The sequence below is a fragment of the Elephantulus edwardii genome, unplaced genomic scaffold (assembly GCF_000299155.1).
Source record: "Elephantulus edwardii isolate Elephantulus edwardi_28Jun2011 unplaced genomic scaffold, EleEdw1.0 scaffold00068, whole genome shotgun sequence".
NCBI lineage: Eukaryota > Metazoa > Chordata > Mammalia > Macroscelidea > Macroscelididae > Elephantulus > Elephantulus edwardii.
In genome coordinates, this window is record NW_006399818.1 from 7,919,381 (window position 1) to 7,945,141 (window position 25,761).

The 25,761-nt window shown below is 37.9% G+C and overlaps 2 protein-coding genes across 3 annotated transcripts in view; one reads left to right on the forward strand and one right to left on the reverse strand.

The window, feature by feature from the left end:
* The window catches only part of ANKS1B (ankyrin repeat and sterile alpha motif domain containing 1B), a 1,992,519-nt gene that overhangs the window by 1,494,095 nt on the left and 472,663 nt on the right, over positions 1 to 25,761 (reverse strand). For both annotated transcript variants that reach the window (XM_006888510.1, XM_006888509.1), the window contains exon 9: positions 14,208 to 14,351. In XM_006888510.1, coding sequence (XP_006888572.1) covers positions 14,208 to 14,351 — 144 coding nt within the window. The remainder of the gene's footprint in view (positions 1 to 14,207; positions 14,352 to 25,761) is intronic.
* On the forward strand, positions 6,388 to 8,004 carry FAM71C (family with sequence similarity 71, member C). The gene is made up of 2 exons (XM_006888559.1): positions 6,388 to 6,959; positions 7,842 to 8,004. The coding sequence occupies exons 1-2, from the start codon at positions 6,388 to 6,390 to the stop codon at positions 8,002 to 8,004; spliced, it is 735 nt and encodes a 244-aa protein (XP_006888621.1).

Sequence of the window (25,761 nt, forward strand, 5' to 3'; positions counted from 1 at the left end):
CAGTTCTGGTGGTCAGAAGTTTAAAATGCATTCCACTGAGCTAAATTCAAGGTCACAGGAGGTTCTGTGAGACAATCTTTTTTGCTTTTTCTAAATGATTAGGGAGCATAGAAGGAGAATTGATGCCTTTGAGCTGTGGTGCTGGAGAAGAGCATTGAATGTACCATGGACTGCCAAGAAAACAAACAGATCTATCCTGGAGAGGGTTAAACCAGGCTACTTCTTGGAGGCAAGGATTCTGGGGCTTTGTCTGACATGCTCTGGACATGTTGTAAGCAGGGACAGGTCCTTGGAGAGGGAGGGACATCGTGCTTGGGAGGGTGGAGGGACAGTGCAGGAGGGGAAGACCTTCTATGAGGTGGATTGATTCAGTGACTGCGGTAATCAGGGTGGGTGTGTCAGAGACAGTGAGAGTGGCACAGGATAGAGGAGGGTTTAGGGCTGTTGTACACAGGGTCGCTATGAGTCGCAAGCAACTCGGTGGCACATAACAACAACAAACAAGATGCTGCTTATATTTCTAGGTTCATGATTGCATCATTCAAACGTCTGTCCCCACCATCATATTTCCTTCTATCACTCTGAACACCTTCCTAGCTATCGGGGTACATCTAGAATAATCTTTCCTGTTAATATCCTTACCCTAATCACATCTGTGAATCCCTATGCCATACAAAGTTACATATTCCCAAATTCTGAGCATCAAGATGGAGACATTTTGAGGAGGTGAGAAGGGTGTTATTCTAAGTACCACAGCCCTGTCCATTGCTCATTTAACTGTGTTTGTTATGTTTAAAGCATATTTTCAATCACACAATTTTAAGTGCTATTCCTAATTACTATCAATTGAACAGATACCCAAGTTATGATTATAATTAATATTTTTTCATCTCCACATTTAAAATATGTTGAAAATTTCAACAAGAAGAAATTGGACAACAGAGCACCTTTATTTATTGAATCACATAAATCCTAGAGCTGTGATTGATTAATTATATCGTACCTTGACTCCTTACTGTTGAAAGTATTTCCAAAGTAAGCAGTAGTTTTGTAAAAGAGGAGAAAAAGCTAAACCCTTATCACAAACTCATAAATATTCGAGAGCTGAAAGATACTTATGGGATTATATGTTTTATAGATGAGAAAAATAAGGAAATAAGGTACAGAGATTTACAAGATTTATCCAATGGCACACTCTCAATTGTAGAGGAGAGGGAACATACATTTATTTTAAGAATATCTAGTGAATAAGTTGTGGAAATCTGATTTCAGTACAAACATATAGAAAGCTGTTATATTTACACACAAGCTCTTTCAACTTCAAGTTCAGGTATCTTTTCTTGCAGCCATCTCAACTGAGGCAAATACTAATAAGAAATCTTTCAAAGAGCTGGAAGGAATTCAGCAAATTTCTCAGACTCACAAAGATCCAGACACATTTGCCAAAATGATACTCACAATGATGACCAGGCCAAATAAAGTCTGCCTTTTATGATCCAACAACGACTTTGTAAAAAATTCTGTAAAGTGAGCAGGCCCTTACAGGAATTACGATTACTGGTTGCCTTGTGACAAGGCAATTAGCAATGCTCTACTGGAACCCTCAGAGAAATACTTCGTAATGTTTATTCATGGCAAAAATCCCTTCATATTTATATGAAAATTGGCATATATGAATTATACAGCACTTGAACAGACGCATCATAAAAGAAATAGCTGAACAGATCCTCAAAAGACTCCCCCCAAAAAATTCCTGGCTCAGATGGATACATGGGTGAATTCCACCAAACATTCTGAGATAAATTATCACCAATTCTACTTAAGATATTTTAAAAAATAGAAAAATAAAGAACACTAACAGACTCATTCTATAAAGCAAGTATAACTCCAATAGCAAACCTAGGCAAAGACATTGTTGTTTTTAAATGTCATTGAGTCATAGGTAACTCACAGCGATCCTAAGAACGAAAGATCTGAACACATGTATAACTAAGTTCATAGGGTTTCCAGAGGCAAGCTATTTCAAAGTGGATGCCACTCCTGCTTCCAAGCTTGTTTTAATCAAGGAGCTCTGCCAAACACTGTCTTCCGTGGGTGACCAATGTTGCATTTGACACATTAGGGTCACAGTACTCAGCACCACAGCAAACACGAGTTACCTCTGTACAGCAAATCAACAGACCAGTGCTATACCACTATGAAGAATGTTTGACCAAAAACAATTAAAATCAGGCCTGAGGGACTTCTGTCCACTAGGCCAAGTGAGCTCTCTCTATGTTGTTGTTAAATGCCATCAAGTCATAGGCAAAGACATTAGAAAAAAGGAAAGAAGGAAAAAAAAAAAAACAAACACAACACCAGCTATAGACCAATACCTCTTATTTGCATAGAGGCAAAAATCCTTTGTAAAATCCTGGCCAATAGAATCCAATAGTATATTAAAACAATAATTCATCATGACCTTGAACTCACCAGTTGTTCTGTGGGACGAAAATGTGACTGCAGATTTAAAGGCACAAAAGCTACCCCATGGGACAGTTCTACTCTGTCCCTTAGGGTTCCTGTGAGTTAATATCTACTGGAAGGCAACAGTTTTGGGGATTTTGTTACTATGGCCATGAACATTATCACACTAAAAATATTATAATATTACTGAGTTAATGGAATTTCTAGCAAATGGCAAAATACCTCATTGCATCTATGCTTTTAGGAACTTTTGAGTCAATTTCAATTTACAATAATTCCATGAGACAGACTAGAACTGGCCCACTGGGTTTCCTGGGCTATAATCTTTCCTAAGCAGATCACCAGGTATGTCTCCCTCAGAGTCATTTGGGTGAGTTTGAACCACTAAACATTCTATTAACAGGTGAACACTTAATCTTTGCACCTCATGGGCTCCTTTAGGGTTTCTATAGTTAATAGTCTGATACCAGGTAAAGACACAGACGTAAAGTGATATTTGAGACTCTTTTCACTGTATAATGAAGATACAGAAACTTGAGAAGAATAAATCATCAGTTCTTTAAGAGTGAGTGTGTTGTGTGTGTGTGTGTGTGTGTGCCTGTGTGTGCCTGTGTGTGTAACATATTTAAATGGCTGTAAATACATAGAAAGTGAGGCTACCAAGCCAAAGGTGGGTGATTTTAACCTGCAGAACTCAAGCTGGATTTTAATTGGTTTTGGTCAAACATTCTTCTAAGTGGTATAGCACTGGTCTGTCCATTTGCTGTACCAGGTAACTCGTGGTTGCCGTAATGGTGAACACTGTGACACAGATGTGTCAAAGGTGATAATGGTTACCCATGATGGACAGTGTTTGATGGATCTCCTTGATTAAAGTAAGCTTGGAAGCCGGAGTGGCATCCACTTCTGAAATAGCTTGGCTTTAGAAATCCTATGAACTTGAAGAAACAATGAAAGTTATACAAGTGTTCAGGTCTTTCATTCATAGGGTTGCTATGAGTCGTCTACCACTTGATGGCACTTAACAACAACAAACATACATTAGTAAATTATCATTATCTCTTCTGAGAACAGAAATAATTATCCCAGGAAAAAATGGTTAAAATGTTATAGAAGAGAATAAAAATCACACCATTCACATATAGGCACTCTCAGTATACCAGTGAATTTATGCCTATAACCACCAATGCAGAGACACTTTTACATAAATTAGAAAACAATTCCAAGGCTAGTCTGAAATCTGTTGTGCTTTTTAAAAAATTATATTAACATCATTGATATCTTTTCAATGTTAATAAACAGTGAGAAATATAATCATGTTTATGGCTTAAAATGCATTCATTCATAGAATTCTTATGAATTTATTTAGGCCATAATCTTACTAGTCAACACTGATATCACAGATACAGAACAAGTGAAGTGCTTCAACAAACAGAAATTCATGCTTTTACAGTTTAGGAGCCAAGAACTTTAAATTTAGGCTGCCTGCTCTGGTGATGGGTGCTCTGGTGGCCTGGTGGCAAGAAGCTGTGCTGCATTCCCAAAGGCACATAGTTCAAATCCCGCAGCTGCTCTGAATGAGAAAGATGGGCACTCTCTCCTCCGCCTCTGAAAAATTTGCTGGAAGGTCAGCTGTGGGTCTGTTCTGACTCAATAGTACACAACAGCAACAACCCCAGCTCTAAGGAAAGGTCCACCTTCTCTCTGTTAGTTGTAAAGGAAAGGACGAGTTTCCTTCAGCATTTACAGGCAAGGCATTCCTTGCAGATTTCCACTGAGTTCTGGCCTTTCTCGCTGTCAAAGAACTTCCCTGAAAAGGGGCCCAAGTCCCAAAAGACATACCAGCCAGGGGTTCTGGAGGAGAATGACAAGTAATCCTGTCCTGGGCACTTTGCAGCCTCTGAACACCTACTGGAGGATCCACTACGAATCAATTCTGACTCCACAGAAAGAGAGTTTCTGCTCCTAGCCATTATTCTTGATGAAGATAAAGTCCCTCTCTCTCAGCTGGCTTTCTTCTCCTTTTATCTCTAGTGAAATTAAAGGTACTATAGGCCACACCTTAGAGAAACTCCCCAGTGTCAGGACTGAGCTGGGATGAGATGGTATTACATTCCACCCTTAATTCTCTTACAGTTCTTTGGTTTATCAGATCCCTGGCAATGATATCATTGTTGCTATATGCCATTAAGATGGAACTGACTCACAGCTGAGCTGCCTGTGGGTTTTCAGAGAGGAGGCTGCCCAACTTTCTCACACAGAGCAGCTGGTAGATTCGAACTGCATATGTTTGTGTTGTTAGCACAACTCCTCACCCATTAGGCCACCAGAGCTCCCTTCTCACTAACATTATATCATTACAGACATGTATTTAGGGGGACAAAATTCAATCCAAGACACCAATTCATTGTAAGATACTAATTTTGCTTGTAAGAAATGTTAATAAATAGTCTATACCAACCTCTCTACCAATTTGTCTGGTTACTTTAGGAGTGGATGTCCATAGTTATACATGCTAGATTTAAAAATTAAGTCTAGAAACAATGAATGAATGGAAATGCAAAATCTCTGTAAACATTCATTAAAATTAATAAAATAAATTTTTTAAAGTTAAGTCTATTTCTTTAAAAAAATAAAAATGTTATATTTTACCCTTTTTCTCCTAATGTACATTTTCTTTCCTCTCTCCCTTAACCCTCCTAGCAAAGCACACCTTGTTCCAGATTGCTCTTATACATATAAGGGGGGGGGGAGTGTAAGGAGAGAATGGCAAAAGAACAGCTAGATAATAAACACTGCATTAGATCAGATGAGAACTGTGTGGAAAATTAAGTCTATTTCTTAACCCATGGTCCAGTCCATAGGGGGCTGCACTGGTAGCTCAAAGGCAGGGCCTCTCTGGCAGTTCCAATCCACCAGCCGGGCCAAAGGAGAAAGATGTGCCATCTCCTTCCTCCTGTCCGATGTATAGCCTCTGAAAAAGTCTACAGGAGGACCAACTATGGTTCCATCTGGACAGCAGTGAGAGTGAGATACTCAACAGAGTTTGTGCAACACTTTTGTATGTAATTTCTCAGCAAGCATGGACATCTTCAAACCTTCAAACCTGGGGGTCGGGGAGGGAGGGAGGTAATTATGCAACAATGAAGGAATTTTTTTTTAAATGTGAACTGAGGGAGGGGGAAAGGAGGGAGATGAAATAAAATGAATGAATGAAAATCCAACTTCTCTGTAAATTTTGTTAAAATCAAAATTAAAAGAAAGCAAAAACAGTTTCAGTAGCGCATCTCCTGAGGTGTCACAGCCACCCACACCCCTCCAGGCTGCTGCATTAAGAGCAGGGAGGAGCCCCTGCCCTGGTGGAGTGACTGTTGGTGACAGAGACAAAGGTGTGTGTGATGGTGCCCTGTCACAATGGGCAGGGGCATATTAAAGCAGCCCCCAGGATATAGTTGAGACCAAGGGGGAGGCAGGCAGGAGATGCGCAGTTGGATTGCGACTCTGGGTGTGGATTGTGAAATCCAAACAGTGGAAGTAGCTGGTGGGCCGGGTTCAAATCAAGGCTCTTCCTAAGAGTTCCCCAACATCTATGCATTCTGACATCTCCACTTCCAGCTTCCGAGGCACACCCAGACATCTACAGGCCCAGATATTTGCACGCCTGGCCTCTCCATGCACAGACGACCCTGATGTGCTGAAGGTGGTGACACCGTCTGGAACCAGGAGCTCTATTGTCCTTGACATTGAGCCACTGGTCTTCAGACCCCCCTGCTAGGGATTTGTGATACCAAGAGAGCTCACTCAAGTAGCCCTGTGATCTACCATAAGAAAGGAGACAAAGGGCCCCAGGAAGCATCTTGGTCAAACAGTTACCAGCAGCGGGGCTGGGCCACTTTATTTCACCACTGAAATTTCCTTGAGATGAGCATTTTTGACATCTTCAAGGGAAAGCTGCAGCGACAACTGTCCATGGGCGAGTATACGATGTTTGATTATGCACCAATGTTTGAGAGCGACTTTATCCAGGTCAGCAAACGAGGAGAGGTGACAGATCTGCACAACAGAGGCGACCTGGTGACTGTGGGCATCGTGTGCACCAGCCCCAATCTCGGAGTACCAGATGCCATGCTGCTGGCACGACCAATTTCGGCCAGTGACAAACACACCAAGTGCAGCTGTACCAGCGCTCAGAGGAAAAGGCGGCAGCTGCTGGAGCTAACCAGGCTGCTTCCGCTTAAGTTCGTTCAGCTGTCCGTCCACAACTCTGCGAGGCAGCAGCTCTGCCTGAAGCTTGCGACTGGTCGCTCTTTCTACCTCCAGTTGTGTCCCTCTTCAGACGTGCGAGAAGATCTTTTTGCGCACTGGGAAGATCTGGTTTACCTCCTGAGACCACCAGTGGAGGCTTACAGTGGGACCCTGGCTGTGCCTGCTGGGGATGTGATGAGCATACCTGTATTTGAGGAAGAAAAGGACAGCCGCCTAGCAGTAAGTCTGCGTGCAGACTCCAGAACCTGGGGCCAGGGCGCTTTGGAGAGCAGCTTAATGCTGGGCTCCTGAAGCTGCGTTCTTTCCACACACTCTCCTTATGCTGACTTGAACATCCCCAAGGGCTCTGTCACATTAGGGAGGTTGCCACCACTTCTTAACTGCTTTCCAAGGCTAAATTTCAGAGAAGTCAGAGTGTCAGCTTTTATTTTAATGACACCTGCAGCATTCTGACAATGAAATTTTTCCTTAATACTTATTTCCAATAGCCCACGTGGACTGTTAACATTGTGGGGCATTTATGACCAGTAGACAGTCTCTCATTTGAGTTATCATGTCCTCTGTGACTGGGCAAGTTTGTATTGATTTTTGTACATATCATTATGACATGCTTTTGTGCATGTGTATACTTTGTCAGTGCATTTTGCTATCAAAATGTAAATGTGCAGTTTCTCACTTCTAGGAATCTGTTCTTCAGAAATACTAACCCAAGTGTATTAAGTAAAAGGATATGAGGGTGTTCACTTGTGTATTTTAAAACTGCTCATCTGGACCACTGCAAATGGTCTTGATGCAAAACTTAAATGACCACATATCTCTTTATAATGTCCATATAGCCCACCATTGTACCTAACATACTTTAAAAGCTCAAAAGGTTAGTATTGAATAAAGAAATGAATGGATACTGGGTCTTGAGGGAGGAAGCCAGCTGAATGACCACAGGAGGGCAGCAGAGCAGGACTTTTGTGCTTTAAGTGAAAGCTTGAACCTGACGACCTGTTAACATTTCTTGAATGGTTTCACTTATAGGAAGAGAAGAGTAAGTATTTATGGCCTCATTTCCTTCTCTGCTTCCCTTGTTTCTTCCCCCCCCCCCAGGAAGCCACCAGGGAAAACTGTGAGGAAGAGCAAGAAATAGTCAGCATTAGGAGCCTTCACATGGATCCTGATCTATTTGGGGCCATTGATGTCATGGAAGAAGAAATCCAGCTTAATTCCTTTCACATAAAGTACATTCAAGAAAGAACAGATTCCCAGTCAGACAGAATGTAGGGCCTTACAAAGGAGCAGAGGCAGCAGCAGTAGTGGTGACCACAGTCCCCACCAAACATGCCAGAGATGTGACGAGAACTGAAACTGCAGACTGAGGCAAATTTGGCACCAGTAAGAACAGGATTCTGAAATCCAGAAGGAAGTGAAGTCAGTATTACTATGGTTGATGCTCCCAACACGTCCTCAGAGGGCCTTACTACTGTTCGATCAAATGCTCTGGGCATGGCTTTGCCCTCAGAGAATACATCTTCAAGGGCTGCCAGCCCCTTCCTTGAGGGTCTCATGAAGATAACGACTGCATGAACTGGGATCATCTGGAAGACCATTTTAAAAGCTTGTAAGTCTGTCTCATAAAACAGGAATCCTCACCTCAACCTTGCAGACAGACGGCTACATGAGTGAGATGGATGGAAGACAAAGGGTTTCCTATCTGATGGTTGGCACAGGGTAAGTAAGGACACAGAGAGCTAACAGAAGGCATTCCTATTTTGACTGGTTGCTTAGTCTACCATGGAATCATTATGGGTGAAAATAAAAAAAGGGGGGGGCATAGAAGTAATCAGGACAAAAGTCAACACACACAAAAATGCCAGCCATAGCACCATCACAAAGGAGTCTGTTACCTCAAAAAATGGGACAGAGCCAACCTACAACTAGTTGAAGGTCTTCAGGTTTAGAGCCCTAATAGGATTGGTAATTACTGCTGAGCTTCAAGGTCTTCCCTCCAGAAGAGGCAATCTGATGGAAGTGTCCCAGCACCACGACTAACTTTATTAAAGAACTGCGAAGACCATCACAGTCCACATGATGCAGAGGGGGATATCTCAGCGGAAGACTGTGAAAGAGAGCAATATCATCCACTATAACACACACATTAACTCAACTTCTCTGCGTTACAGAATATATTAAGAGGAAGGGTATCAAAGAAAACTAATGACAACTTATGATCAGCCTTCAAACTGCTCTGAATAACCTTCCTTTGATAGTAATATTAAATGAATAAATGAGTAATAAAATGTTGAAGTTGCCTCATTTACCAAAGATCCTCATCCATTTGTGGTCTTAGAAAGAGTCAAACTAAATTCTTCTAAAAATTCCCAAGACATAACCAGGGACAGAAGAAACCAATAGGAAATAAGAAATATCTAAATTAAATAAAGAAAGCAATATAGTATAACAATAATTCCAAGTCACAGCAATGACACTTATAAGCTATGTGACTTTGAGCAGGTTAACTTTCAGTGGTATTTTGACACATTAAACACGTAAAATATCTGAAGCACATTAGTTTTTGTGTAAAAGATGCTGATTATTATTGTCATAAGTGCTGAAAACAAATTTGAGTTTATAATTTTTTCTAGGAAAAGCTTCCTTCCTCTCTGAATTTTGTATTTCCCTCCAAATTCTTTATCACCTTAAATATTAATAACTCAAAATATATTTTAATACTGGATATTTTTAAAATACTACATCTGTGTTGTGATAGATTTAGGCCATCTAAATAAAGGTATTCATAATATTCTTTCATAATATCTCTATTTACAAGAAACATGCTTAGTTTTGTCCAATAAGAAAGGAATTGTTTTTGTTGAAATGTCAATAATCTATTCACAATGAAAGAATAAAATGCCATACAATATATTCATACAATATATTCATAAACCTGAAATTCTAAGTGTCCATTACTTTATCCTGTTTCATCCAATTTTAGATTTTTGTGGCTTAAAACAAAATTCACAACATTCAGATGAAGCCTGACAAGAAGAATTTAAAAATCTAGACAAAAACTTGAGTGAATGTATCTTAGTGCAGAATTTGAACAAAGAACTATAAAATTTTACAAGTCTAAGATCAGCAACACAAACTAATCCTTTAATTTTGCATTTTAAGAACTTATGGTCTGAGTTTAAAAATATTATATCGTAAAATAATTAAAATATTAGAAATAAAAATCATTTCATGTCTTCGAACTGAACAATATAATATTGTTGTTGTGTGCCATTGAGTCAGAACTGATCCATAAGTGACCTTCTATGGTTTCCAGAGGTGGTAAGTCACATGGGAGAAGACTGCCCAAACTTCTCCCAAGGAGCAGCTGATGGGTTGGAACCGTGTGCCTTTGGAATTGTAGCACCTGTCCTTACTACTAGGTCACCAGTGCACCTTAGCAATATAATAAGTTATACAGGCTCCACAGTCAACACTTTCGGCACCAGAAGCCAGGAAATTAGAAGACGTATTGCCATGGGAAAGTCTGCTATTAGGGACCTCTCCAAAGTACTGAAGAGCAATAGTGTCTCTCTGGAAACTAAAGTGCGTCTGATACAGGCCATGGTCTTTCCTATCACTTGTTATGCATCAGAGAGTTAGACAGTGACTAAGGTGGAGAGAAGGAGAATTGATGCCTAGAGAGTTAGACAATGACTAAGGTGGAGAGAAGGAGAATTGATGCCTTTGAGCTGTGGTGCTGGAGAAGAGTACTGAGGATACCATGGACTGCTAGGAAAACAGATTCATCCTGGAAAGGGTCAAACCAGGCTGCTCCTTGGAGGCAAGGATTCTAAGACTCCGTCTAACATACTTTGGATATGTTGCAATGAGGGACAGGTCCTTGGAGAGGGACATCATGCTTGGTAGGGTGGAGGGACAGCCCAGGAGGGGAAGACGCTCTATGAGGTGGATTGATTTAGTGACGGAGGTAATCAGGGTTGGGTGTGTTGGAGACGGTGCGACTGGCACAGGACAGAGAAGAGTTTAGGGATGTTGTACATAGGGTCGCTATGAGTCACAAGCAACTCGATGGCAGATAACAACAACATAAAAATTTATATCTATAAATATAATTTTATGTTCTCTTACTATAGTTTCTCTTAATGATATAAGAAAACATAAGAAAAGCAGAAGTTAAAGTTACTATTTTTAAAGGAATAATATACCCAGAAATTCCTAAACAATAAACTTAAAAACAGACTGTTGTTAATTAAAAGTAATAGGCTAAGCCTATATTTGATATTATGTCTGATGCATAAAAGGAATCAATTATTACCAATTAGACATAACTTTATTACTAAATAGGAAATTTTTAATAGCTTATAAATAAACATACAAATGCTAAGGAGAGTTTCTGTCTAAAGAGTAAAGCATGCACAAACATAGTAAAAGATCTATACCATGAAAACAACCATAAAAGAAGATTAAATTAAATTACTGTGCCCCATTCTTGTTTGCTGTATCAAGGAACACTGAAGTAATAACTAACACAGCAATAATTTAATACAGTAATAATTAAAATCTGAATAAAGACATTTAAAGAATTTGGCCTAATCACTGCAAAATACAAACATTAAAAGCAAGCAATCATGTCAGCTGGCAGTAGTAATGTAACGAAGGATTTATTCTGCATATATTTTACATAAAAAATATCAAAACTGAATCATGTGGCTTAAGAAAATTGAAAAATGCAGACTATAAAGAGATCTGAAAAGTTCTAAATCCAATACAGTCATAAGAATACCGGATACTAATGAATGAAAAATACACATATCCTCATATTTAAGATTGTTGTTCATAAGAATTCTAGATAAATGTATTAAACAAAACACAGAAAAAATAATTTCCCAACTGGTCAGTTTAAATCTCACAGCTTTAAAACTAGGCAAAACACAACTAAGTTTATATACAAATCTCAACAAAAGGAAAAGTTTCAGACTGGGGAACATTTTATGATAAATATAACTGTCGTTACGTTCCTTTAATTCAGAATGGCCCCATAGTGGACCGTCCAGTAGGTTTTCAGAGGCAATAATCACATGGAAGAAGATTGCCCATCTTTTCCTCAGAGCACTTAGTGGATTCGAACTACATACCTTTGTATTGGCAATGCAATTCCTGGTAAGACGCTGTGCTGCAATCCCAAAAGCAAGTGGTCCTAATCCACCAATTGATCCATGGGAAAAGGATGGGCAATCTCTTCCCATGTAATTAACTGCCTCTTAATACATCTGAAGAGCTGCTGGTGACTTAAAGACACACAAAAGCATAAGCCATCAGACCTCCTAAAATGTACTACTAAATTACCAACATCCAAAATCAGTAACTTACAAATTCATTTAAGCAATAGCAATCTTTATAGAAAAATAGGCCAAAAAAATCTAATCTTTTGTCTCTATAATTAAAAAATGCTAAACAAAATTGAGTTACAATACCAAGTCAAGAGGAAGCTTTGGTGGCCTAGTGGCAAGAAGCTGCACTGCAATTCCGAAGGCACACGGTTGGAATCCCACCAGCTGCTCCTTGGGTAAAGGATGGGCAATCTCCTCCTGTGCGATTAACTGCCTCTGAAAACCCGCCAGAGGGTCAGCTACGGGTCTGTTCCAACTCGACAATACATATACCAACTCAATAAAATAACCAATTTAATTAAAATATTGTAATATAAAATGATAAAAGTAAAATTTGGTTAGGTGAAGGTGAAGCAGATACAGTCATATCATGGGTGACACTTTAAAGAGCAAAATGACCTAAAATTTATGTTAAATTTAAATATTTGCTACTTTTTTAGATATAATACAAAAAAATACATTTGTACAAAGAAGTTAATTTTATGAGGAAAAATAATAAGCAAATTTAACTAGTTATAAACTATTTTATTAAGCAGATGAAAGTGTGTCAATTAAAATAGATTATATAGGTATATATATGTGTGTGTGTGTGTGTGTGTGTATATATATGTATATATATATGTATATATATATACACACACACACACACATATATACATATATATATCCAAGTAGATACGAATTAAAATTCTAACAGATGTAATGATAAAAGGCAGGCATGGAGCTGTGCTAGATAATTACGTAAAATATAATGTATATGAATGATTGTATGAAACAAAAAGTCCATGTACAAAACCTAATGTATATGAGTGATTATATATAAATCAATTAAAAAAATACTAAAAACATTAAAAATCTATATGTAAAAAAACTTTAAGTAGAAAAAGGTTATGTACATTTCTTATCAATTCACTTGAGTATCACCTAATTCTGACTATATATATATATGCAAGGAACAATGCTAATACCATACGTGCTGGGCAAAACATGAATGGTCTCTCCTGTTTGGAACTTACAGTTCAGTAACTTTATAAAGATTATGGAAACTATTTTTCCCCTAAAAGCTGCAAATTCACTGTTGTCGATTTAGAACCAATTCAGGACTGCCCCTCCATTGATTACAAAAGATATACACTGAATGAGAGATTTTTCATCTTTCTCCCAAAATACTGTCTTAGGGTACCATAAGTAGTTCACTTTAAGAAAGTTTTAAGTATCATATGGTGATTTGATCAGCACATGATCTCACTTATTTGAGATAGCCTTCAATAATAAATATTGGAATTTGAGTAACTGTGATCAAATTGTGGCAGATAAATGAAGGCTGTGGTTTCCTTATGTGTAACATTCTGGACAATTACTATGAAATCTTCATTTCATGTACTACACGATTTTTTCCACTATGGTCTATGTAGTTGACTAGTACTCCTTGCTACTCAGGGTTTTGGTTTAAAATACACAACAGGAAGGAATTTTAAGATTATCTCAAATAAAATTAAAATGGATTTAATGAACAGAACAATGATTTCCAAATGATAGTGTCCAACTCTCATCATTAGATTTTACTCCAAAATCTGCAGTGGTGCACATAGTATTTGGTAATATTTCTACTGTGCTAAGGGGGGGCGGGGGAATCAATGCACAGACTTTTCCAAGAAGCCCTAGGAGTTTTCTTGAAACCTGACCTTTAACTAATTGTCATAATCCTTTCAATATAATTTATATTTTAATATTAAAATGCATTGTTCAAAATATATTTGCAGAGCATAAATATTAAAACCTTGTCATTATGCAATTTTCCTAGGACTACCACCATCACCAAAATAAGACAGCCAAATAAATAAGAAAGGTTATGTAAATGATGCACACATTTGCACACACATATAATGCAAGTCACATCATTTAATTGATTCTTTAACTGGGAAAAAATTATGAAGTGAACAAAGATACTAGTTGAACTTTTAGGGGATAAAAAGATTTACTTAAGAACATGGGCAACCATTTTCATGTTTCCATTACAAACTAGGCAAAGGTTTTATTACATCTTAATGTTATTAGACCTTAACGAAAGCAAACTTTTACCTGTGCAAGAATGGGGAAGCCAAGATTCCTACATCCATTACAAGGAGTTAAAGCTTCCCAAAGTCCAGTGGGCCCACAAGTGTTTTCATCATCATCTTCTTCTTCTACTTCTCCTGGTGACAAATTTATTGTAGATGAAGTCCTCTGAAATTAAATGTATATTATACCAATATATCAATGACATTTAAATATTTTAGCAATAGCATCAATTAAGTTACACAAATTACTTGTGCTATATATCAGCAGACTAAATCTGCATTCTCTTATCTATGACTGGGCCAAAGATATGCATAAGTTAATTTAAAGTGGAAAAAACCCAGAAAATAAGATATGAATGATATAAGGAATAGGATAGGGTAATAAACTCCCCAAATATTTGGAAAATAGCTAATAAGAAAAACCTCCAGATTCATAAAAATTGTTATATTTAGGCATAAAACTGTAAAGTATATGCAAGTTAAAAGAACAATAAAAATATTTCTATTGAAGTAGTATTGTTTTACAATTTCACAAAAAGTCAACATAAGACTTGATATTGTTAAACACAGATATTTACTTATGTTGCCTCAAAAATCTCTTTAAATTACATACACCCATGTTTGTCCACAATAGCAAAGAGGTGGAAACGGCCAAATGTCTAGTAAAAAACAGATTAAAAACAAAACAAAACAACTATGCTATATTCACACATTGGAACACTACACAGAATTGAAAAATAATGAACTCATAAAACATTACACAACATGGGTGACTCTGGAGGACATTATGCTGAGTGCAATGCCTGAGAGTCAAAAAGACAAATACTGCATAACACCACTGTCATGAAGCAGGACTGGGGGGGTGATGCGGAGGAGAATAGAGAAAGACTGGATAGATAATGAATAATGTATTGGAACTGATGAGGAAGAGAACTGTTTCATTATACGTAACACAATGGTTCTGAATAAGAGGTACATTGCAAAGAGGACTGGGGGAGGGCGTGGGAAGGAGGGAGGGAGGAAATTGTGCAATGATGTATGAATTAAAATCCAATTTTTCTGTAAACTTTTGTTAAAATCACAATTTTAAAAGATCTTAAATCTGTAAAAATCAATGATTTGTGCTATAAGGAGAACAAGTTAAATCAATACTTCATTGATTCAGCAAACTTGACAAAAACCCAGAAAGCTAAATGTCTTCCAAGGAAGAACGCCAGAAAACAAACATCCTCATGACTCAACGCTCCAAGGTGGCTGTTAGGTGCCATCAGTCATCTCTGACCAGTAACAAGGCTCCATATAACAGAACGGAACCCTGTCTGATCCTGTGTCATCCTCACAATAGCTGCTCTGATTAAACTCATTGTTACTGCCACCGTATCAATTCGTCTCATTGAGGGTCTTCCTCTCCCTCTCCTTCATTGACCTTCTTCTTTTCCTGATGTCTTTCTCCAGGGCCTGGCCCCTACTGAGAACAATCCACCCGCAATGAGTCAACTCCAACTAAAAGTCACTCCCTCAAATCAGATTTCCTAGGCTGTAGATAGTTTTTCCTCCGCTTTTACATTGGTTTCCATACAAAGTTCGTACCTGCTGTGTATCTTTCTTATATGCTGTGTTTCACACATTCCTCCCTTCACATTGTGTTTCAAATGGTCATTAATGTACATTGTGTTTTATAAAATTAATCACCATTGACCTGTACCTACTATTACCCCATCTTTTCAAGTCTGATCTTTCCCAATTCCTTCACTGCACTCTCCTCCACTCAACAAACTCTGTTATTCTAGAAATCTTCCCTCTCCATCCTCTGTCCCTTTGATTCCCTCTCCTTCCCCTTATGGACATTTATCCACATCTTACTAGTTATCCTTCTATTTTTATAATAATTGTCTTACATAGTATTTGTCCTTATGAGACTGAGTTAGTTCACTCAGCATAATGCTCTCTAAATTCTCCCATGTTATATAGTATTTTACAAGGGTTGCTCCTTAGTGTTGCAAGTATTCCACTGTGTGAAGGTACCGTAAGTTCTCAATACATTTGAGCTGTTTATATATTTTTTTATTTATTTCTTTTTCATTTCAATGAACATCTACAGAGATTTTGGAATTCCATTCATTCATTGTTGCACCCTTCTCCCCGTCCACCCCGTCCCTCCCCCACCCCTCCCCGTTTGCTCCTCTCCTTGAAAAGCAAAAGAAAAACTCCCTTATTGGTACACAATCCCTGCCCCCGCACATCCCCCAACCACACCCCCAACCCCAAAAATATTCCACTCTGCAACCCTAATCTTTCTCCTGCTAGAAGCTGGTGGATTCAAACCACCAACTTTTTAGTTGACAATGTGATATGTTACAGGCTACAGAAATAAGATGCCTCCCTGATAACATGCCCAAAGTGTCTGTCTTACCCTAGCTTCTAGGAAATACTCTGTACATTTTTTTCAAAACTTTGGGCACTCCCAGGAGGAACTGGAGATACTGCCTTCTCAAAGTGAAAGTTCGTCTCAAGGAGTTTGGAAAATTTATAATGAAAAAGAGGTAGGCTCTCGGATTTGTTTCTTCACCAGAGGGCAAACTAAACTATCATAACATGACAAAAAATTCTTTTCTGTAAATGTTGAAACAAGAAGATTAAGAATCCATGGATAGTGAGTAACTCAATGCTTTCCCACATGTACCTTAAAGAACATGACTGCCAAGCCTATGTGTTCCAGGCAGGAGACTACAATATTTAGCTCCACTGAAATTGGCCTCTCAAGAAAAAAGAAAGTGGAAGTGCCCAATCCTTACTATGAAGGAGAGATGCCTGAAACCTTAGAGTCTACCTTTCAATACCTTTCAACAAGGTCAACTAACACAGCAGTTTGTAATGTCTTAATTAAATACAGACAACTTTCCAAGATCTCTACAAACTTCAAGAAAACCTCTAGCAAGACCAAAATAAATTAAAGCACAGAGACAGAATATAATGCATATATGAAACAAGAAAAGAAAGTTACAAAATAAGTACACAAAATAGAGCAGAAGGTTTGAAAAACAAATTTCAGGGCATTTCCCAGAAGAAAGGACAAAAATACAAAGAGAGAAAAAGAAGGTACTTAAAACCAGAAGGTCCAACATTTAAACAACAAAAGCTATAGTAACTATAAAAAAATGAGATAGATGAGGAAATCAGCAAAGTCATTGTATGATGAATTTTGCCAAAACTAAAGAAAAATACACATACAGCTTTAATGCGGGGACGGGGCGGGGGACACTATATATTGTGTCTAGAGAGAGTCTAGTGTTTAACACACAACCAAGAGATTATGTTTACTGACGTTAGCAAAGATACAATCCAAGTCATTAGGTGCTGTTGACTCCAAGTCACAGGGCCCCCTATGCAGAAGATATTCAAACTTTACACAATTCTGTGCCATCCTCACAATCTGTGCTGTGCACTCACTGAGTTAATCTACCTTGTTAAAGACCCTCCTCTCCTTCATTAACTCTCCACTTTCCCAAGCATGTTGCTTTCTTCCAAGGACTTTCCCTGCCTGATAACATGCCCAAAGCATGTGAGATGTTACAGGCTAGACACCACTCCTGACTCTAAGGAGCACTCTATCTGTACTTCCTCCAAGATGTATTTGTTTCAAGCAGCAGTCATCTTCCACCAAAAGCTGTTTTAAAAAGAAATAGAATTACTGCTATTAATACACACACACACACAGACACACACACACTCTCTCTCTCTTTCTAAAGTTCTTTCTATTCATTCTCATCAACTAAAAAAAATTATTAAAATAAATATTTCCTCATGTAATTATTATACCTAGCTCCCAGTTTTAAGAGAGGTAGGGAAGCAGGAGTGGCATCCACTTCCTAAAGCACATGCTTCTGGAAGATCTACGGAAAGGCCTCCAGGTCTTTTTTTTGTTCATGGAGTTGTGATGAGTCTTGCACGACTCGATGGTAATCATCAACAACAACATGAATCCTACACCTAAATCAAGAAGCTGTTATATAAACAGAGAAAGGGAATATACACCAGATTAAAATCAAAGAAGATGTGCATTAACACTTTATATTTTCTTCAAGTGTATTCAGTCTATATGCTGAACAAATCATTCAAGAAGTTAGGCTATATGAAGAAACATGTGGCATCAGAATAGGAGGAGATTGAGGAAGCAGCAGAATGCTCCCAGATGGGCGTAAAAAGAATGCTTGATTATGGAGAAATGTGGAATGATCGAGCTCATGGAGTCTGAACCTTGCCTTGGTTCTTTACTTCAGTTGGGCCCTCGGGCCTGCGGCTATCAGGCATGGTTTTAATTGTTTTTGGTCAAACATTCTTCTAAGTGTTATAGCACTGGTCTGTCCATATGCTGAACAGAGGTAACTCATGGTTGCTGTGACACTGAACACTGTGACACTGATGTGTCAATATGATACTGATTACCCGTGATGGACTGTGTTAGGTGGAGCTCCCCAGTTAAAACAAGCTTGGAAGTAGGCATCCACTTCCAAAATAGCTTGCCTCCAGAAACCCTATGAACTTGGAGAAACGATTAAGGTTAAGCAAGTGTTCAGGTCTTTCATTCACAGAGTCACTATGAGTCACCTACGACTCAACAACACTTAACAACAATGATAAAAAACAGTAATTTATTCAGTATTTATAGTGAGTCAAAAGTCCCATCCATAATACTCTTTTTCATTATATCTTTTCATTCACCAGAGCCCTTTGAATTAACATTGATTTCTGTCATTTTGGTGTAGTTGTCAGGGACACTTCCATAACTTATATTGACACTAAGTACAATAGGATGAAACACTGTATAGACCGGTGTCACACTAACACTGTGAGAATGTTGATGCACAATTATTTGGTTTTGCTTTGTTTTGTGCTTATTATTTTTAGCAGAATTTTAGTTGTTTTCTGTCAGGTGATCTTTCTTTGAAATGGGCACAAACATGAATCCCCAGCCCCATTGGGGGGCAAGGTAGCTGCTGTCTTACAAATGTTTTGCATTGATGAGAGAATCCTTCCAATGTTGTACCCATTTATTGACATCTCAGTTTTGTACTCTGTCATTTCCTGGAGACTTGTTTTTTAGCCAATGCCTTCAGGGCAGTTTGGACTTGTTCCTTCAATACCATCAGTGCTTGATTTTATGCCACCTCCTAAAATGAAATCATATGCCGCTTCCTGAAAGAGAAGGCAAACTATACTGTTTGAACAAAATGATTTTAACAAATAGCTTGAATTTTTGTTTTCAGTTCTTTCATCTCGAGAAATGCCAATCATGTTCTTTTCATTTTGTCCTTGAACTGAAGGTCTTGTCACATGTCTCTACAAGTTATTTTTGCCTTTGTAAGCTGCCCTTTGAGATGTTCTCTTCAGCTCCTTTATCCATAATTTTCACCAATTTTTAAAGTTCTTTATATTCAAGAACAGCTTTCAGAGTCTCAAATGACATCAATTTTGGCACTTTCTTTTCTGTCTTTTTAATGACATTAGCTTTCTTTGTGGATGACTTCTTTGAGATCTTACATCTGTTCTTAGTTCATTATTAGTGCTTTGTGGTCATTATTAGTCTTTGCTCTTTGGTCAGTATCAATGCTCAATGGGTTAAATCTATTCTTGAAATGGTCTTTAAATTAAGGTAAGATGTACTCAAAATCATCCTTTAGCTTTCTTGGACTTGTTTCCATTTTTTTCAGCTTTACTTTGAACTTGTATACTGATTGAAACTGCAATTGGTAATCTATCCCACAGTCAGTACTTGGTCTTGTTCTGTCAAAATGTTACTTATCTACTTCATAGGGGTTTAAAAAAAGTATCTATAAAGTCATTTTGCTTCTTATATAGTCCACTTGGCAAGGTCCACCTGTCTAGGAACCATTTATGTTGTTGAAAGAAATGTCAATGAATAAGGTGTTGGCATCGTAACATCCTTTTACAGATGAGTAAAAGGATGAGTATCAGGATCTACTAGATCCTGATAGCATTTTGCTATCTGTGACAAGCAGTGAAATTTTCTCTAATTTAGTACACAGCAGCTCATTTTTTCATAAATATACATTTCTCAAATCAGTTAAAAAAAGATAATTATTGCAGGGATTTCTGGTATGCTGCACAAGCTCTGGAAGGAAAAAAAAATCTTTGGAGTATAAAATCTGGATCTATGTGATTAAGGAGATACTGCATCTCTATGTCTGATCAGCGTTGTCTACAGTCATCAAAACGACATCTCCTTTTCCGACTCATCATCATTTAATGGTGGAAATGTCAAAGCTTACATGACGTTGATGGCCCCACTAACCATTACACAGCTGGCTAAGAATTATCAACATTTCAGCATTACTAAATTTCGACAAGTTTTGTTCATTTTCATTATAATTATCCAATCCATTGTACAGGAAACTTCATTATTCTCTGTCTCTCCTCCTCAAAGACAAGTGTTACATCTCTTTAACTTCCGGTGATTGTTTATGGTGTGTAACACACATAATATCCAGATTCTGTAACTTACCTTCAAGGGTCTACAGTCACATTCTACAGTCATACCATTTTTACCCCTTCTTCTTATTTAATTTCACCCCTTCTGCACTATCAACATGTAGAATTATTTACCCAATCCTAATCATGGGCACGAACATATCAGGAGTGGCATCCACTTCCTAAATGACATGCCTCCAGAAACTCTATGAACTTTGATAAATGCCGACAGGCCAATAGTTATAGAAAGGCTTCAGGCCTTTTGTTCATAGGGTCGCTATGAGTTGTGCTCAAGTTGGAGGAAACCAATAACAACAACAAAGATGGGGCAGAGAAGGGCAAGGTTAATATCTATTGTTCATAGATTCTCTATGATTAGTAACTTATTAAATGGCACCTTACAACAATTATGTGAATCAAAATGACTCAATAGCACATCAATCATAATCAAATCCCTTGCTTTTACTCATGTCCTCTAACTTACTTCATTGACTAGCATATTTCAGTGGTTAAGCATTTAGAGAGTCCTGTATTCAAATCTAAATTTTCTGTTTATTGTCTGTGTGGTTTTCCAGTAGATGTCTCCACTGACTTACTTGCTTTAGCTATACAATAGGATAATTACAAAGGCCTTTTCTTGATAATTAAATGAGATAACTATGAAGTTCTTGACACATAATCAGGCTTCAATAAATACTGCCACATAACTACTGTTTTATTATAATTCTATTGATTATTCAAAATACAGTTCTGACTTTACTGCTTTATAAAATTTTCCAGATCTCTCACAAACAGCAAAGATGTCATTGTCTCCTAAGTATTTTTAGGTCTTTGGTATAAACTTAATGTTACAGTAGAAGAGAACCATGGCTTTGAAGGCCTAGCTCTACACTTAAGGTTGCATAACTTTGGGAACACCTTCTAATCTTCAGATTTCCTTATCCACAAAGAAGCTAGTAATCTACACCTGGTAGAGCTGAATTGCTGTTGTCAAATGTTATGAAGTTAGCTATAACTCATAGTGACCTTATGAGCAATGGATCTGAACTTTGCCATATCCTGCCAGTGTCATCCTCACAGTGTCTAGCATGTTTGAGATCACTGTCCCAGTCACTGTGTCAATTCATCTCCTGGAGGACTGTACCAAGATTCAATTAATTGTTTATCAGCATCTGGATTGGTGGAAGAATCGTCAACAACCTGAATTATGCAGATGACACAGCCCTGCTCGCTGAAAATGAGGAGGACCTAAAGCGCTTGCTGCAGAAGGTCAAGGACTGAAGTCTTCAATATGGATTGAAGCTCAGTATCAAGAAAACAAAGATTCTCACCACTGGGTCAATTGGCAGCATCAGTATGGATGGTGAAGAGATTGAGATAATTAACAGTTTTAGTTTACTTGGCTCCACAGTCAACACTCTTGGTAACAGCAGCCAGGAAATCAGGAGACGAATTGCATTGGGAAAGTCAGATGCGAGGGACCTCTCAAGAGTACTGAAGTGCAACGATGTCAGGCTGGAGACTAAGGCTATAGTCTTCGCAATTATGTGCTATGCATCAGAGAGTTGGACAGTGAATAGGGATGATAGAAAGAGAATTGATGCCTTTGAGCTGTGGTGCTGGAGAAGAGTGTTGAATATTCCATGGACTGCTAGGAGAACAAACAGGTTTGTCCTGGAGAGGGTGAAGCCAGAATATAGCCTAGAGTCAAGGATTCTGAAGCTTCGTCTGACATACTTTGGGCATGTTGCAAGGAGGGACTGGTCCTTGGAGAGGGACATCATGGTTGGGAGAGTGGAGGGACGGCACAGGAGAGGAAGACCCTCAATGAGATGGATCGATTCTGTGAGTGGAGTGGTGGGAATGAATGTGTTTGAGACAGCAAGGCTGGCACAGGATAGAATAGCGTTTAGGGCTCTTGTGCATAGGGTCGCTATGAGTCGCAAACGACTCCATGGCACATAACAACAACAACAACATTATATTAAAAAGTAATCAGTAAATATTACTGGTTTTATTAACATATTTTTTCAAGAAAAAGTTGTAAACATACAGATATATAAGGCATACTGCTGTTGTGTTGTTGTGCACCACTGAGTCAGAAGTGACCCAAAGCTGACGCTGTGGTGGGTTTTCAGAGGCAGTTACTCACATGGGAGGAGATTGTCCATCCCTCTCCCACTGAGTGGCTGGTGGCCTCGAACCACGTGCCTTCAGGATTGCAGTGCAGCTTCTTGCCACTAGGACACCAGAGCTCCCATATAGGGCTGACTTATCCAAACTAAGCTATTTGAAAGCAAACAGTTCCTTGTTCACTTCTGTATCTTTTATAATACAATGTACAACATGAAACTTATTATTTATTGAATAAATGCATTTCTAATCATGATTTTTGTTTGAATATCTAAAAATATTTCCTAATTTTAAGGGATATATAGAATCATATCACAAAAATAATCATTGCTATTTTCCTTTTATTTATGCTAACCACAAGAGTAACAGAAGTGAAAGCATCTATCAGTGGTTTAGCACTGCCCCCTAATGACAGCATATAAATTAGCCATGGGAAACCATCATTTTCCATGTGATTTCTTTTATAATTAAAGATGCCTGACAAAGATTTTTTTTTGCCCAATACATTATCTTCAATTATAGATAGAAAGGGGGGGAAGGCCAAATGAACACACATAAACACTGAGGGGTTTCTTTATCTGTAACACCTTTTAAGCTCTTTACTGACATCTAACTGTGTGACTTAAAGCTTCAGATATCAAACAATTCCTCAATAGAGAATATGCCCAAATCTCTTTGAGTCCAATGAATAAAGTTACATGAACTTTGTAATGGAAGTGTTGACATAAAGTTTTGTTTCTCTTGAGTAAAAACCTGTAGGTCTGGATTCCATAATAAATATTTTAAGATTTTAAAGAAATGGGCAAGATGTTTTCCAAAATGTTTATATCACTTTGTTGTCATTTTCATTAGCTATGGGTAAGAGTTCTAATAACTCTATATTCTTCGCAACATTCAATTTCTGCCATTCTCACTGATACATGGTCTCTATGACCTCTAAGCCAACTGGAGGACAGTTGTAGAAGTAGAAGAAAAAGTTGTAGAAGTAGAAGAAAACTTTCCTGGTATAATGAAGTATGAGAGAATATGTATTCAAGAAGCTGAGCAAACACTATATAGAATAGACTCACAAAGAAAAACACCAAGGTATATCATAGTCAAACTTGCCAGAAATAAAGATAAGGAGAGAATTCTGAAAGAAGCTATGGAGAAATGAAGAGTATCCTATAAGGGAGAGCAAATAACATTAGGTGCTGATTTCTCAGCAGAAACCATGTGGGCAAGATGAGAGTGGAATGACAAATATCAAATACTCAAAGAATAAAACTTCAAACCAAGAATACTGTACCCAGCAAAACTGTCCATCAAATGTGAAGAAGAGATAAAAATATTCTCAGAAAAGCAGAACCTAAATAAAAAATAAGATCAGCACTGCAGAAAATACTGAGAGAAGTCTTTCTTACAGAGATGCCACAGAAAGCAGGATGGACCAAAGCAACAACACCAAAAAGAACTTAACACAATGAAAGCAATAAATCTTTGCCTCTCAATAATTAAATTGAATGTAAATGGTTTAAATGCACCACTGAAGAGAAAAAGAGTGGCAGATTAAATGGGAAAAAAATCCATCAACATGTTATCTAAAAGAGACACACTTGAAAAACTGAAGACAAAAAAAGCCTAAAAATAAAAGAATGGAAAAAATGTACCAGACAAATGGCAACAAATAAAAAGCTGGAGTAGCTATATCAATCACTAATAAAATAGGTTGCAACCCAAAAACTATCACAAAGGACAAGGAAGATCATTACACTAACAAATCAAAGAACAAAAACCATGTAATCCTACCAATCGATGCAGAAAAGTCCTTTGACAATATCCAACAACTTTTCCTAATTAAAAAACTCAACAAAATAGGAACAGAGGGGAATTTTATCAGCATAGTAAACAGTAATAAGTATTTTCACAGTATCATTGTTCTCAATGGAGAGAGATTAAAGGCATCCCCTTTGAGTAGAAGAACCACACAAGGATGCCAATGATCACCTTTCCTGTCCAATATGGTATTGGAAGTCTTAGCTATAGGAGTAGGCAAGAGAAGGAAATAAGAGGTACTCAAATTGGCAAAGAGGAGGTAAAATTATCTCTTTATACAGATGATATGATAGTATACTTAGAAAATCCTAAAGATTCAGCAAGAAAAGTACTAGACATAGACAATGAATTCAATAAAATAGCAGGATATAAGATCAACATAGAAAAATCAACTGGATTTCCCTACAGTGGCAAAAAAATACAGAAATAGCTCTATTCACAACAGCTAACCACAAGATTAAATATTTGGGCATAAATCTAAATAAGAACACAAAATATTTATTCAAAGAAAATTACAATACATTACTACAAGAAACAAAAATAGACCTGGAGAAATGGAAGAATATACCATGTTCATGGATATGAAGACTCAATATTGTGAACATAACAATTCTACCAAAGGCAATCTACAATTTCAATGCAATCCCAATACAAATACCAATTCCAATCTTCAATGAGATGGAAAAGGCAATTTTCAACTTCATCTGGAATGGAAAAAGACATTAAATAAGCAAAGAACTCATGAGAATGAAAGACAAGATAGCAGGCATCTTACTCCCTGATATAAAATCCTACTATACTACCATGGTGGTCAAGACAGCATGGTACTGGTATAGTGACAGACACATAGATCAATGGGATAGAATTGAGAATCCAGAAGCCAGCTATCTACCTATGGTCAACTGATTTTTTACAGAGATTAAATCAGTTAAGAGGGGAAAGGAAAGCCTCTTTAACAAATGGTGTTGGCAAAATTGGAAAACTACCTGGAGAAGAGTGTTGAATATGCCATGGACTGCTAGAAGAACAAACAGGTTTGTCCTAGAGAGGGTGAAGCCAGAATGTTCCCTGGAGTCAAGGATTCTGAAGCTTTGTCTGACATACTTTGGGCATGTTGCAAGGAGGGACTGGTCCTTGGA

Excerpts from the sequence above, each read along its gene's own strand:
- FAM71C (XM_006888559.1), top strand. The coding sequence starts at position 6,388 with ATGAGCATTTTTGACATCTTCAAGGGAAAGCTGCAGCGACAACTGTCC. Across the intron at positions 6,960-7,841 it reads AGCCGCCTAGCAGTAAGTCT|GGAAAACTGTGAGGAAGAGC; the intron begins GCGTGCAGACTC and ends GGAAGCCACCAG.